The following is a 16350-nucleotide window of genomic DNA, read 5'->3' as shown; positions in this document are numbered from 1 at the left end:
GCTCCTCCATTGTTCCTCCTGTCAGCGCCGGCGCTCCGCTACTTGTGCTCCTCCGTTGTTCCTCCTGTCAGCGCCGGCGCTCCGCTACTTGTGCTCCTCCATTGTTCCTCCTGTCAGCGCCGGCGCTCCGCTACTTGTGCTCCTCCATTGTTCCTCCTGTCAGCGCCGGCGCTCCGCTACTTGTGCTCCTCCATTGTTCCTCCTGTCAGCGCCGGCGCTCCGCTACTTGTGCTCCTCCGTTGTTCCTCCTGTCAGCGCCGGCGCTCCGCTACTTGTGCTCCTCCATTGTTCCTCCTGTCAGCGCCGGCGCTCCGCTACTTGTGCTCCTCCATTGTTCCTCCTGTCAGCGCCGGCGCTCCGCTACCTGTGCTCCTCCATTGTTCCTCCTGTCAGTGCCGGCGCTCCGCTACTTGTGCTCCTCCATGGTTCCTCCTGTCAGCGCCGGCGCTCCGCTACTTGTGCTCCGCCATTGTTCTTCGCGTCAGTGCACACCCCATAGAGCCAGCACTGCACTGCACTTGTACATTGTATAGATTTCTGTCTGTAGAGATGCATCTGGATTGGTGCCATATACGAGAGAGTCTCCATTTACTCACATGAATGATTGGTGATGTCATAATAGATATTGCTGCACCAAATTTCATGTGGGGAGTTGTGAAATATCTATTTAAGGCCGACAACTTGGGGCTATTGTTGGAGTTACTACCTGTGGGGCTTTTCAGCCGCAAAAATTCAGACCACAGATCAGAACACACACATCCAGGTTTTTGCTTTTTGTCACAACAGGATAAAAAAAAAAAAAAAAAAAAAAAGCAAAAATTTTCCATGATCTGAAAATCCATACTCCAAACGAAGAACGTTTAACAACAGCATATATCATTTAGTGATGGGCAAAAAGAGCCGGCTCTGGTCTGCTCCCTTACAATTTGTAAGATCGCATCTGAACCTGTGACTGATATCCACTGAAGGCGTGCCTCGGTCTAAAGCTTATTACCGTAATTAGAAAATATGTCGTCGGGTACCAATCATTTAAAGATGGACAAGTTAAAAAGCAATACCACATAATAAAAAGACGTATAAAAACAATAATATCTGCATAGAATCCTCTGTGTAGAACCAGGGGTTGGGCTTTGGTTTGGAAGCATTTAAAAAAAAAACACACATGTGACTTGTCTGTGGTGCAGACTCCTCAGCTCTTGGCCCCCACCTTTGTGCTCCTGTCCAGCTCCCTCCCCCCACAGATGTCAGATCACCAGTCTGTGACCCAGGCTAGTGGGGAGAGCTGTACAGGAGCACAAAGGTGCAAATTTAATAAGTTTTAGTAATGTGGATTAAATGCTCAGTGATACATAGGGGATAATATCTGATATTTTATTGCGTCTGGACAATTGTAGAGAAAAGAGAAGTTGATATGAAAGGTCCTGTAGCAATATATTATTTCACTCTTTGTAGCAATATTTCAACTTCCTTATGTGGAACAACTATTGGAATAATACTCAACCTGTGTTGCTGATTTTATCCTTTGGGTTTATTATGAACTAAAGTAGAAGATATTTTCTTTGTAGTGTTATACACACTTATCAGGACCAGTTTTCTGGCAAACAAGCCCTGAAATAATCTCAGCTACTGGAAAACTGCCCGTAATTGCCATTTCCCCTTTAGGCCACCTACATGCCAAATATGTGCGGCTGCAGCAAGTTCCTGCAGCACAGACTCGTTATAGCTGGTGAACGGTCAGGACAAAGTGCGCAGGCGATGGCACAATCCTACACCAGGAAGGGTCTGGAATACCTCTGTACAAGCGCACAAGATGTCTCCAGATAAATAAGGAGGCCACTGGCACAAAATAGATGTTCCTCAATGACTGGTGATGTGCAGATGTTATATCCTGCTATACACGTGGCTGCAGGCTCCGTGGCTTTAGTGGGCGGCACAGCAGCAGCTCCAAAGAAGGAGGAAAAGGTTAATCAGTCCAAATTCAACATGGGTTACACTATTAAGGGATTGTACTTCTCTGAAAAAACTTTCAGATTACTGGACCACCCCTTTAAGGCTGAGAACATCCCCCTCAGATTGTAGTGCGGCCCCCATTCAGGATTCTACCGTCACACAGAAGAGCTTCAGCTCATCCCCAGGCAGAGTCGTATGTAGAGGCAGCAGTAGACCGAGCAATTACCAGTTTCAGCCTTGGCCACACTTGATCTTGGGGACCTGCTTTAACAGGAAAGTCAAACTCTGCTACCATAATATAGACCCCAAAATAACAAGCAGGTAGCTTATTTAATGCAGGAATCGGTCCAGCAGGTATAACCATTTCCATTGAGGCCATTGCCCAGGAGTAGAGATGAACAGGCCAGACGTTTGTGTTCGGCTGAACAGCCAATCCACCAATCAACTATCAATGGGACACTGGGCAATCATGGCCATGGCTCGCAGCAGCTAGAGGTCAATTTGCTGGATTGGCTGTTTGGCTGCCAATATGTCCGACCCCAAATGCAAACGTTGGGTCCACTCATCTCCACCCATGGGTGAATTAGTTCGCGAAACTTGTTCCATTTCCTTGCAGGACTCTACGGACTGAACCAAATAATCTCATCTGTTCTTAAGAAAGTCTCCCAGAAACCAATAATTATAACTAAGGAAGTGAAAAGCAAATCCATAAGAATGAGAAGAGTTTGCAGCCTTCCTGCCTCTCGAGGGGGTTCTAGATTCCAAAATAAGGAGCCCAACGCATATTAAAAAGGAAGACAAGGCATTTTATTGGCAAAACAAAAAAAAGTTACATTTTGTACAGATAAAAACGCAAAATCAAGTGGTGTATTGTGCGATCAGCCCATCGTGGTAAATGAGCCGATCATAGGTGAAGCAGCCAACGGCAACAGAACCTATTCAGGTCTCTAAATGTCAGCCCCAGACAGACTATTTTTGGGCTCCAGGTTTAGAAAACCATGAAGTTATTCCAAATTTGGCACCACACCTCTTCACAAGTCGTGATGTGCATGGATATACTAGACAACCCATAGACAGGGGGGGGGGGATGATGCAGTTTTTGGAAGAAGGCAGTCATGTTTTTGTAGCCATGGACAACCCCTTTAAAAATTCTTATCCTACAATTACCTCTTTGGACAACAGCAAAGCTAAATATGCATTTAAAACAAAAAATATGTAAAATGATGAGAAGTGGACCTCATGCATAAAGACAAGGAGGGCGCAATTTTAGGTTCTACTCTGCATCACGTGGTCTACTACAAGAAATCCCTCTTATCTGCACTTTGAGGCCCAGGGGGTGGAATTTTTATGAAAACAAACAGTGCAAATATTAATAAAACCTTTGAGCAGCAATTTGTACATTTATTTTGGGCATCATAAATCAATGCTAGGAAATTGGGTCTTTGCAGCCGATATCAACCTTTGTAATAGTTATTGTCGTCAAAGTCCAAAGTTCTGTACCAAAAGTACCATCTCTTACTTCACAGTGCACAGATTTCATAAAATAAAGAAACATTCCAGCTCATCGCAGCCACCACTAGGGGGAGCTCTCTGTAGCCAGATCTAAATCAGATCCCCTAGTGGAGATTAATGGCAGCACTAGATATTGGTTTAGTGGGTTCTGGAACCCTATAAAGATATTATAAAAGTTAAGAATTTTGGACTTTGTTTGCATTTACTTCCAGTTCCCAAAAGCTTTGATACACGAGGCCCAAGATAATAACCACCCTGAATCCCAAGACTAATCCCAGACAATGGAAGTCTTATAAGGCTACAAGACATGACGTGATGGAGGACCCAGATATCATCTTCCTACACATCACCCCAATCACAGCCGTGTCCTGGTTAAACCCATCCACTAAAATATCAGCTTTAAAAATGAGATAAAATCAAAAAAAGTTTCCATTTGTCACTAAAAGTCTCCTTCCAGATATGTCTGCAGCTACGGCTTGCGGTAGATTAATTTTTGGGAATTCCTGCAACAATTTCTGACTCTATCCCGCAGTGGTCCTCTCCACGAAGAATCTTGAAGTAACCTGTGAGAAGCAAAAAAGTTCCAATTATTGAGATCGCACAACATTAGGAGAACATGGCTTCTTTCCTACAGAAGATGACCTCTCCACAGGTTGGGAGTGGCACTGAAGCTCAGCCAAATCCTCACCCATGGAGCTGTGATACTAGACAAGCCATGGGCAGGAAGGTAGGGTGCCATCTTCACCATCCATGTGCCATGACTGAAAAATGGTGCAAAATGGTCAAGGACCTCACTAGTGGTCATATATCTGGGCACAAGATATACTTCCAACTTCCATGGTCCATCAAGATCAGCGAATCTACATCTGCTCTACAGACCAGTCAAAATAGGCAGGAACCCCCACGTTGGGTGGGCCAAATACCAGTAATTTCTAGTCATGTCAAAGTTGAATTTGCTGGAACGGACTTAAAATTTGACAAATTTTGGACAACTGGAAAGATCTCCGACCAAAGGAATGAGAAATTCTGGTGGCACCTGGTCATCACCAATCCGTAAGCTCCTTTGAACAGTTCTGTAATATGGAGGTTACAACGTTGCTATGGAGAAGATGTCCATCAGACTTCATCATCAAGTAAGAACTTGGGAGTCCCAACATTGGCCATCGGACTCATGAAGCATCATAACTAGGCTGGTTAAGGTATAGTCAGGACTTTTCAACACAACATTTCAGCAGAAGGTCCAGCTTCTGGCCACCACCAATGTGTGGACCTTCTCCTGTATTTCGTTGCCACAACATGTTCTGTAACCCTTCATAAAGTGGTCAGGACCAGGCAGCAGGAACCATATATTGCCCACAGTGGACAATTTGAGCACAAAAGCAGAAAACAAATTAAAAAATAGTGAGGTGATGAAAGGGGTCCGAGAGGAAGGTCTAGTTTTGAACCCATCCCATGGTACCACCAATACTGCCCCAATCGAAACCTCTGAATAGGTGTAGAAGCGCCATCTTACCCTTATCACCCCAGTCGGTGTTCCAGGAGTTGGCGCACAGCCAGTATGGTGTCCCATTCTCCACACCCCATCCCAGGATCTTGATAGCATGACCTCCGATCTCCTCACCGGTGACATGGCGGTAGACTCCTATACAAGAAATCCGGGTAAGCGATTGGCTATGTAAGGTGGACATGACCGTCACATGTATTAGGGGTGCATCAAGGCTTCCATGGCTGGAGGAAACTTACAACATGGCAGCAATCTTTATAATATACAGGCCACCTACCTGACTTGTATGCCGGGAAGTCCTCATACACCTGGAATGCGCCCTCTACTGGACCATTCTTGTAGATCTCTGCCATGATCTCTTTTTGGCTGCTGGGGACGGCATATGAAGTAGAACCTAAAGAACAAAGTGATACAATGTACTTACCCTAAAAAGAATTTGGTGGTGCAAAATTTGGCCACAAACACTGCAGATTTTCAAGGACCTGTATACCTCTTATTGTATCGATCACCAAGTGCACACTCACCAAAGTGCTTGTCTGTGCCGTAGTCTGGAGCGTAGCCATCCTCACACTTCTTCACACACTTCGGGGTCTCACCTTCCTCCCCTTTACACGAAGGACGGGAGCCATTGACGTGGTGCTCACATGGGGGGATGGAGTAGGGTCTGCAGCCTAAACCACAGCAAGATATACATTACACCTCCAGAAGGGGGAGCTCTAACCCACTTAAAAGCCTAACCCAAGCCTGATGATCTACTCACCAACGTGAGAATCATAAAGACCCCCAGACACTAGACCCTTCTCAGTCCAGTACGCCCATGCTCCAGCTGGGTATCCTCCATTACAGCTGCAAATTTTGGAATTTTTTTTTGTTAGAACATGGTGTAACAATACAAATGCCTGATTGAGCAGCTCCACCCACATTCCTCCATTGACCATTTACGGTATGACCTCCAGATTTGTCCTTGTTCCCTGATTATTTTGTCAAATATCATTCTTTAAGATTTTTCAAGAAGTTTGGCTACTCTTGAGGTCTCCTCATGACTCAAGATGCAAACCCCAGTAAACTGGACATTTCCTCCCAAGAGAATAAGAGTCCTGAAGGTCCACTTACCCCATTCCACACTCAAGTCCACAACATGATAGAAGATCTTCTGCAGAAACCTCCACGTTCACCTTTCCATTGGAGTGCACACAGGACCGGTCAGAAATGGCCTCCACTGCGCCGAATGCCTACGACAGACAGAGCCGGTTACAGAGAAGAGGAGACATCAGTCTAGTCCTACAAGAATTGGTCTTCTTCCTTACCCAGCAAGATCCGCAGGAGCCTTGGTCTCTGATCTCCCTGATGGTGGGACAGTTTGGCCAAGCCTCTCGGGAGTCAAAATTATCTGGCAGGTCCATGTCTCCAACAAATGAATACCTAAAAAACAGAAAGTCCATGACACATGCGCCATTTAACACAATAAAATGGTCTCATAGGATAAATGTCACACACAAAAGCAACAACGCTAAAAATGTTGCCCCCATCTGCAGTTGCCTGGGATCGGAAATCCAAGAATCTAAGCAACTTTGCAGAAATTTCTCGTGGTGCATTCCCTATGTACTACTTACAGCAGCTGTATGGTAAGTACAAGTCCATTTCCATTACCCAGATCTACCAGTACTTTGAGAACTGGTTTCCACCTACATAACCTGGGACCCCCCCTCCAATCAAAAGGTCCTGAGTGTATTTAGACAGTCTCAAATACATTCTAAACAGAGGGACAGGAATGACTATAGCATAGCTCCTCCATAACCAATGGGCAAAGTCCCTGCCATGTGCTCTGGTGCATTGTGGGATTTGTAGTTTTATGTGGTGACCAGTAGTCTAATGTAGCCCAGCGATGGATCAAAAGTTTACCAACTTCTCGCCTGCTCATGGGTTTTGGGAAAAGGAAGTGTTGTGACACACAAGCCACAAATTTGTGAGGCTTCTGCATTGCACAATCTATTACTGACAACAGAGAACTAATGGATTGGAAGCCACATCCAGCAGACTTCTTGATGCAGATTTGGTTGTAAATAGAGTAGAGGGCACAATGCAGAGCTGTACTACTAGATTTAGGTCTTACCTGACCGGCAGCCTCTTGCTTCCTCCAAGCAGAGTGCCGCACAGAGTCTTCACGTAGTGAATGTCAGCATTTGGAAAGTTATGTCCAGCCTGAAGGGAAAAAAGGGAATGGAGTTTTAAAGCAACTGGGAACTGCAGCGCTACTCATATAGGTCACTGTACAGAAAATTATTAACAGGACTCCATGACATGAAATTAAGCTTTTCCCCCCTTCAAGCTGCTTTGCAATTCTCAATGAGCCCCTCCCCTACCGACTACAGACTACATATAAAAGCAACATGTAGGATAATGGAGCACTAAGCCTTATGTAAACGGTAAAAATGACAAAGCTTTATCCTGATATATAATTCAGATCCAGATTTTGTGTTTGGTTACCCTACCTGTTTTGTCACACTTCCATCCATCGGCCGCCTGCCCACCCGCCACCCTTCCTTATGCCCCTTCCCCTCCTCACTTCCTGCTCTCTGCCCACCTCCTGCTCACTGCCCCTGGGCTGCGTGCATGCCCGTCGCCCCCTCCTTGTGCCCCCACTCCCGCCCGTCGCCCCTCCTTGTGCCCCCACTCCCGCCCGTCGCCCCTCCTTGTGCCCCCACTCCCGCCCGTCGCCCCTCCTTGTGCCCCCACTCCCGCCCGTCGCCCCTCCTTGTGCCCCCACTCCCGCCCGTCGCCCCTCCTTGTGCCCCCACTCCCGCCCGTCGCCCCTCCTTGTGCCCCCACTCCCGCCCGTCGCCCCTCCTTGTGCCCCCACTCCCGCCCGTCGCCCCTCCTTGTGCCCCCACTCCCGCCCGTCGCCCCTCCTTGTGCCCCCACTCCCGCCCGTCGCCCCTCCTTGTGCCCCCACTCCCGCCCGTCGCCCCTCCTTGTGCCCCCACTCCCGCCCGTCGCCCCTCCTTGTGCCCCCACTCCCGCCCGTCGCCCCTCCTTGTGCCCCCACTCCCGCCCGTCGCCCCTCCTTGTGCCCCCACTCCCGCCCGTCGCCCCTCCTTGTGCCCCCACTCCCGCCCGTCGCCCCTCCTTGTGCCCCCACTCCCGCCCGTCGCCCCTCCTTGTGCCCCCACTCCCGCCCGTCGCCCCTCCTTGTGCCCCCACTCCCGCCCGTCGCCCCTCCTTGTGCCCCCACTCCCGCCCGTCGCCCCTCCTTGTGCCCCCACTCCCGCCCGTCGCCCCTCCTTGTGCCCCCACTCCTGCCCGTCCCTGTACTCCTAGGCAGGCACCCACCTACTACCTTCTTTCTGCCCCTCAACCACCGATCCTCTTTGGAGAATGGAAACCAAGTTTTCATAGAAATGTTGCTAAACAATGACAGAATCTCTATGTGTAAACAGATTGAGGAACTGAAATTAGAAAGTTTCAGAACTTCTCCTTTACAGTTTAAGTTATTACTGGACTGGGTTTTCCTTATATCACATTCCCATAGTAAAGAAATTGTAGTGGCCCAGTACAGACACTTTCCTCCTTTGGTAGGCAGAACCCACCCACCTACAGACCCCCTCACTTACCTTCCATGTAGTATTTAGTTTATTGATATAATTGATCATTTCACCGGACAGCGGCTTGAAATACGGGACATTGCGAGTGCTGGCAAAAGACGCCAAAATACAGAGAAGAGCCAGAGATTGCCACATTGTTACAGGATTTCTCCCTGTGGAAAGATAGGAGCAAGTGAGTTAAAGTAACAGTACAAATTATACAATCTATTGCTCCCTGTTATCAGCCAATTCAGCCAATACTGCTCCATTACATATAACCAGAGCACCAGCGACATTACTTCCATACAAGAGACTCTTCTAGAACCAACTATATGTCTATATAGTGTAGGTGAAGATCACATAAGGGGACACCACTCAGGTCCCTCTCCCCCTCTAATACCCAGAAGGTGCCAGGGGCACTTGCATTCTCTAGGTTACGTTACTTCCTATTGGAGGTGGTTTTTCCAGATTTACCATCGATACCAGTTATACATCATAGCTGAATAACTACAAGTAGGTCAATGACTCGTTACTCTATAAAGGGTTTAATTGTATCTGCCAAGCACAAGTCCAGGTCAAAGAAACTGACATTACATAAAGGGGAACTCCAGACTAACTCTTTACAACCTCCCCCCCCCCGAAGAACAGGTGTCCGGTACACATCAGTGCTGTAGCTATAGAGAGCAGTGGTCACAGGAGACTGGACTCATAAGGGTGATGGCACACATGGCTTTTTGAACCCATTTTTGGTCAGTTTTTAAGCAGTCCGTCCAAAAACGCATCAGTTTTTGACCAGTTTTAATTAATATAATTGGTAAAATCTGTCAAAAACGGATGAGTTTTTCAAAAAACGCATGCGGATTTTAATGGACTGCTTAAAAACCGACCAAAAACGGGTTCAAAACTTCATGTGTGGAATCACCGTAAGGGTGTATTCACATGTGCGTTTTCAAATGCATCACCACAGCAATAAAGAGGAGATTTTCCAGATTACATTGCTGTCAACATTGTATTTACCAAACCCATGCATTAACGTATGTGTTAACACCATGTTTATAGGTTTTTAACCAATGTATGGGCTGTTTTGATACAAGTACATAGAGCTGAGCTGCTGTATCTAAGCTGCCATTATATAAGCACCTACCTTACAGCAGCTCAGCTCTATGTATCTAAGCTGCCATTAAATTGACATTCACCTTACATAGAGCTGAGCTGCTGTATCTAAGCTGCCATTATATAGGCATCCACCTTACATAGAGCCGATCTGCTGTATCTAAGCTGCCATTATATAGGCACCCACCTTACATAGAGCTGAGCCGCTGTATCTAAGCTGCCATTATATAGGCATCCACCTTACATAGAGCCGATCTGCTGTATCTAGGCTGCCATTATATAGGCACCCACCTTACATAGAGCTGAGCCGCTGTATCTAAGCTGCCATTATATAGGCACCTACCTTACATAGAGCCGATCTGCTGTATCTAAGCTGCCATTATATAGGCACCCACCTTACATAGAGCTGAGCTGCTGTATCTAAGCTGCCATTATATAGGCACCCACCTTACATAGAGCTGAACCGCTGTATCTAAGCTGCCATTATATAGGCACCCACCTTACATAGAGCTGAACCGCTGTATCTAAGCTGCCATTATATAGGCATCCACCTTACAATAGGACCCAACACATCTTTTCCCTCATGCCCAAGGTAAACTGTGCCCTGTGACAAGGAGTCTTCATTACATCCCTAGGAGACATCAAGAGGTCTCCCTGCTGCTCCCCCCAATATGTGTAGGAACATGTAAAATCCAGGCCCCCTGTGGTTCACTATTGGCAGATATCAGGCTATAGGCTCCATATTACGAGACGTATAATGTATATATAGAATGTATTTGCCAAGCTTACGGCGTTTACCTTGCGTTACATTGTGTTACCTGTTGTGTTTTGTAAAAGCAAATGTTAACAGCAACGTCATTAGTCAGATCTCTTCTCAGCAAATGCAATGTAAACGTCACGTGTGAACACAGCCTTAAGGAGCAAGCTAATTCTTAAAGGGATATCCGACAAGGGGTGACCGACTCCATAGGGAGGGAAACCTGAAGCCCTGGGACCCAATGTATGCAAGTATGTAGTACAATACAAAATTCTGAAAATATGGGTCCAAGCAGACAGAACCCAGGAAAATGTTACCATTACCAAGTAGAAGTCTGTTCTGTGTAAGGAGGACTAGATTAAGCCTGAATCTGCTGGAAGTTCATGTTACAAGAAATCACAGACTCACGGGAAATCACAGGATCATGTGTCACCAATTGTTATACCCCATGAAGAGTCTGTAGTATAAACAGTAACTGGAGATCACATCTAACCATCACCTCCAGTATCAAAATCCTGTATATATCGTATACAGGTATCACATCAATGATAGATATAGATATCTTTATCTATCTAATCTCAAACATTGCAGGATGCAGTTTATCGTTTATGGCAGCCTCCTGCGTGTGATTTATGGAATCTCCATGGAAAATGGAGCTGGAGGGAAGGAGTAAAATAACTGAAAGATTTCCCCGGTTCCTACTAATAGGACCCAAAATAGACGGACTTTGAAGTATCCCTCAGATGTGGCTGGATACAAAACGTCTACTATACAGAGACTCCAAGGATACAAGACTCAGCCCATCAGTTATTTATTACTGCAGTAGGTCATATCCGGAGGGTGGTCAAGCAGGACTTGTGTGGGTGGCCATAGGGTAAGGTGCGGAGAAGAGTGTGGTGAGGGTGGACAACAAGCCACTTTAGTATTTATATGCAGATTAAGGGTCATGAAATAATCCAGGTGAAAGAAAGCCCAACTACAGATCAGCTAATCCGTCCATACACTGGCGGCATCGTGTCAGGACAAGCCCAGGATCACACGGTGTAAGATCACCTGAGACACCTACAAGTCACAGGTTTTACAAGGATCCAAATAATTCTGTCTGTTACATAAAACAGGAAAGGAATTGCGCAACTTGAAGACAATGGACATTCTGAAAAGAAGCCCAGATGTGATCAGGCCGAGCCCCGGGCGTTTGCTTTGTAAACGCATTGCCAACCCCAAGTGTGAAAGCAGTCACAGTCTCTGGGGCTTGCAGGAAGGTGAAACATGAAAGCACATGACTACAGAGCCATCCTTGGACTGAGGGGGTCACCAGGGATTAGCTCATCCATCTCAAACCAAACACTACTTCATCTCGTTCTAGCCGTCTCATCTGGAAGCATAGGAAAGCCCATACTGGAAAAACTAGTTTCAAGAAGTCTGAATCTTTTACCTTCCATCTTCATAGAATAGTTCAGATCAATGGAAAGCCCCTTTAATTCATGTGTTAGGGGATTGTGCACAATTTTCCCTTATGGAAATCTGCAAGTTATACAATGCTGTGGGCGGTCATAGAGGAAGTCCTTGTCCCTGCATGTGCTACAGGCACAATGCTTGTGATTTTCTACCAGGCTGTGTGCTAATAACCATCACAGAACAGCTGATAGCCCCAACGCTTTGACTGGGGATGTGGCTTATCCAACTGTCCTATCAGACCCAAACAATCCTACTAGGAGCACCATACTACAAGCTCTCTACAGATTGAAATAAGCTTCTGCCCATGTCATTGATCATAGCTGGTGTATTTATAGCACTATCCCAGCGTCATCAGGATCTCAGAGTCCATCCTGGGTCAATACGCAGAATAAACACTGCAGAATTGCCCAATAAACAGTTCCAGTAAACAATGCACTCCCCACAGACTGATCATGGGGGCAGGGGGACCCCCAATGTGTCTTCTAAAATCCTGTAATATACAGTTTATTCCCAAAATAAAGTCCCCATCATAGAGAATGCTCATTAAACATCCTGGGAATCTGTATTTGTTGCATTAGATAAATTCCCAGCTGCTTCCTGGTATAAAGGGTCAAGGTAATAGGCTACTCCCACAGTGCAGGGGGCAGCCATGATGTAAACAAGGGCAGGGCACAAACATGTGACTTGCCTGGGATCTGGATAAGGCATTACACAGCTATAATTACTATTTCCAGGTTATATAGATAGACCTCAGCACAGGGACTATAGTACATGTCATAGTGTAAGCCAGAAATGCATAGAAACCAAACCAGCTTTGTACAGTAATATAGTCACCTCTAAATACACACAGTAAAACGACTCCAAGCATAAGATGAACTACAAGTCCCAGCCTAGAGCTTGTATCCTCCTCCCCGGTCCACCATATGCTCACAAGCCTAACATCTGCTATAACTAGACTATAGAACCCCCTGATGCAGACCGGAAGTGAATGGATACATTGTATCCGCAGCAGAGTCTAATAGTAAACAACAAACAAACAGTGAATACATTGTATAAAGAAGAGCCCCGCACATCCACAATGAGAATAACCTGCACACCCTGATCCTGGGACCCCAAAATTAGTCCACGGGGCATGCGCAGTAGCCACACAGCTATAGGGGATATATACAGCCTGAATCAGTAGTTACATTGTATATAAAGAGCACATAAGACAATACAGATCACAATATATAGGACTATAGAGAGGATACAATGCAGAGACAACAGAGGCCGATCTCTCACCCGGTGCAGCAGACACAGAGGAGTAGGGGATGTGCAGGGTGGAAGAGGCCTCCTCCTCCTCATATAAGCTACAATGCACCGCCCTGTACACCCGCCTGACTCCTCACATGACTGCAGAGCCCAGGCCACGCCCACATCAGGGCACCTACAATGGTGGCAGAGCAGCATGTGATGCCCATACCCAATAACAGGAGAAAGTAATGATTTATCCAGGGGACATGTTTTGCAGTCACCACTGTCTCCTGATCTACTATGTTACATCATAGGGGAAATTAAAGGTGCATTCCATGCATAAAGATTCATATTCTCTCCATGATAAACAGGGCAGGGAAGAAACTAAACTTTAACGAGATTATGAATATGAAGAGCACTTTTTTAGGTATTTGGAGACCTATAAGAGCCACACATAGCTGTAGGCTAACACTCTAGATGGTGACCCCCTATTGGGGGAAGGAAGGGGTTGTATTATCTAAAAAACACCCAGCAAGCCGACCACAAGCCCTTATCACCTATCACTCAACTGCAGAAGTCTCATTACCAGTAGTGGATTATAATACAACACCCACCAAATTTTATACCGAGAAGGAAATTCACCCAAGAAATCCTAATACATCTGTTCCTGATCTCAATGTACATAAGAGCTATTTAATGACCTTTGAAGGTCCTCCAAAGGTCTTAAAAACGCAGATTGAAAGCAGCAGAAGGGACACGTCCTCCATTCCCCAAGAAGCTGATTCTAGTAGCAGATGTAGGAAGTGATCCCAGACTTGTAGGGGCCATAATATTCATACAGCCCAGGACCCATGGTTGTCCTAATCTACCCCTGCTCATTGCTACAGAATATTTAAGAAATATTCCAGGAATTCTGCACTGATTTATGTGCTACACAAACAGATATTGCTATGGTTTAATAGGGGCTGAAATCCATGACAGCAAATAAAACGTCTCTAGTTCTCTAGTTGTATGTCTCTTTATCAGACAATGGCAAATTATAACACAGGCATTTTGGGTGCCTGAATTAGACCATTTTGAAGCTCTTTGCAGATGTTGACCCTGGGACTTGAACCAAGTTCCCCAGTGCTTCAAAGCTAGCCGCTAAGCCACCGCGCTGCCCCATTGTAATAATGATGACGCACCTAAGATCACCCCACTATATACCCTACACAGTGATGGCTATGTCCAGTGACTGGTCTTTGTATTTATTACTAGTTCTTGACCTGCTGATCTCCCAGGTGAATCTTGACTAGGTCTCCCTGACCTATGCCTGATCACCAACCATCTATATGTTCCACCTGGCCTGACCCAGGCTTGTACCTGACCCCTGTTGAGCCCCTAGTCCTGTACCTGACCCCTACTGAGAACCTAGATCACCGGTCATGTACAACTTCAAGAGGTAGCAACCTGGTAGTTTCCCTGCAGTGACATCCAGACCTGTATAGAAGTTAAAGGGTGGAAAGCCAGGGAGGCCACAGAAATGACCCAACACCAAACACCTTGGGTCCACTAACCCTTTAATGTGACTGGTAGGTTGTATTTGTGCAACCTCTGGTACTGATCCCCTCTTACTATCTGTATGGCTCTATGCCCTGATACTCCTTGTATGTGTACAGTGTATGTCCTTGTATACTGTGTGCAGCGTGTCTGCTGTATCATGCACCTCTTAACCACATTAGTGTCCATATCCTTACATTATATACAGATACAGAACACCCATACAGGACCCTCCCCACTCCTCCTGTATAGTGACCTCAGCACTTGAGCTCAGGTCTAGTGTGAATGTGCGCAATACTCTGACATTCCTTCCCGGCGCCGCACTTCATGACGCCATCACTGATCCACACTTCACTTAAAGGGACACTCCATCTTTAGCTACCTCCCTAGTCATAGTCACCTTACTCATGAATCTGCAATAGATTTTTGATGTTTTTGTTTTTTCTCTCTTCATTTTTACCCCGGGCCAAGCTGCTCCCTGCAACATGTCAACAAGTTTATTATCAGATGACATTTTACCATCAGATCCGATGTCACCATCCGAGCTGTGTAGAGACACACCCCTTTGACACAAGGAATGTTGACACCCAGTTGTCAGTTTTATCCATATATTTCTCTGAGGAATAACAGAGGGATAGACTAACAAATAGCTCTATGAAAATATCCAGAATTCATATTTTATGGTTAATAGAAAACATACAGACATAACAGGGATTATAGGGATTAAAATATTCTGATTTATCCTTAGATCATAGTCCAGACACCCGGCAGCAACAGAAATTGTCTATCCAAAATCTCACAGGTTCTCCTATCGGGACTACTGATGTGTTAGGTTCATCGACTCCGAAGGAAAGGTGATCAATATCACAACCTTGGAAACCCCTTTAATTTTCTGTTGTACCAGGCATTACGCCACTTACATACATGTGGCTGTTCCTGGTACTGCAGCTCGATCTGAGGTCATCTCCATTCCACTGAATGCATGGAAGGCAGCATTACAATGTATAGCGGGTGAGATGATCAGGGGGTTATTACAATCCCACCTTAATTCCATTCCTCCTGGGTGGTTACAATCTGTGCAAGGCCCCGCCCCCGAGGAGCTGGAGGGGGAAACAAACACCACAACCTTATGTTGTACCTCCACTGGTACCATCTGCGATCTGTGCTACATAGCCCTGCCTCTGTGGACAATGATGATGATGATGAGAGTAGTAGTGTTGACCACAAGCCCCGCTGAAGGGTACATGAGCTGTACTTTGTATATACAGGTGTGAGCTCTTACATCCTGCACACAAGGAATGTTACAAATATTTTTAGTCCGGATTCTGGTGAACCTTGTAGAATAAGTCCTTGATGTGAAGGACCCTTGTAGAGCACATGGAGCAGAGGACCTCCCGCTGCCAGACATCTCTCCATCCCTGCACTACAAAAGCAGCAAAGCGTGAAATGTTTGACTCAGCGTTTCTTGTGTCAGAGAGACTGCGCCAGGTACAACACGAGACGCTTATTTGGCGCTCACTTAGCAAATCCTCTCAGAGCTGAGGGTTTTTTACAGTTGTATACAGTCTAAACAATCATCAGTCAGCTGAACAGCCTACAACTACAACCCAGATGGCAGATCGATTGTTTTTACCCGACGATTTACAATGTGCCCCGCATTTAGAAAGGGTTTTTGGTGCACGCAATCGGATTTTGGTGCATCA

The 16350-nt window shown here is 46.1% G+C and overlaps 1 protein-coding gene across 1 annotated transcript; it reads right to left on the bottom strand.

The window, feature by feature from the left end:
* Window positions 1-2735: 2735 nt before the first annotated feature.
* CTSB (cathepsin B) lies at window positions 2736-13276 on the bottom strand. The gene is made up of 10 exons (XM_072143803.1): window positions 13157-13276; window positions 8578-8720; window positions 7080-7168; window positions 6274-6388; window positions 6080-6198; window positions 5727-5812; window positions 5491-5637; window positions 5244-5360; window positions 4976-5104; window positions 2736-4025 (listed from the first exon to the last, which is right to left on the bottom strand). Exons 2-10 carry the CDS (start codon window positions 8701-8703, stop codon window positions 3949-3951), a joined length of 1005 nt encoding a protein of 334 aa, XP_071999904.1. The 5' UTR covers window positions 8704-8720; window positions 13157-13276; the 3' UTR covers window positions 2736-3948.
* Window positions 13277-16350: the final 3074 nt, after the last annotated feature.

Source organism: Engystomops pustulosus, chromosome 3 (genome assembly GCF_040894005.1).
Source record: "Engystomops pustulosus chromosome 3, aEngPut4.maternal, whole genome shotgun sequence".
Taxonomy (NCBI): domain Eukaryota; kingdom Metazoa; phylum Chordata; class Amphibia; order Anura; family Leptodactylidae; genus Engystomops; species Engystomops pustulosus.
Note: the sequence above shows the minus strand (reverse complement) of the source record. Positions and strands in the feature narration are given on the sequence as shown.

Bases quoted from the DNA above. Each gene is read 5' to 3' on its own strand.
- CTSB (XM_072143803.1), bottom strand. From the start codon at position 8,703: ATGTGGCAATCTCTGGCTCTTCTCTGTATTTTGGCGTCTTTTGCCAGC. The intron at 5,105-5,243 runs GTAGGTGGCCTG...TTTCTTGTATAG, and splicing joins CTTCCCGGCATACAAGTCAG to GAGTCTACCGCCATGTCACC. The intron at 4,026-4,975 runs GTAAGATGGCGC...TGCTTCTCACAG, and splicing joins CACCGACTGGGGTGATAAGG to GTTACTTCAAGATTCTTCGT.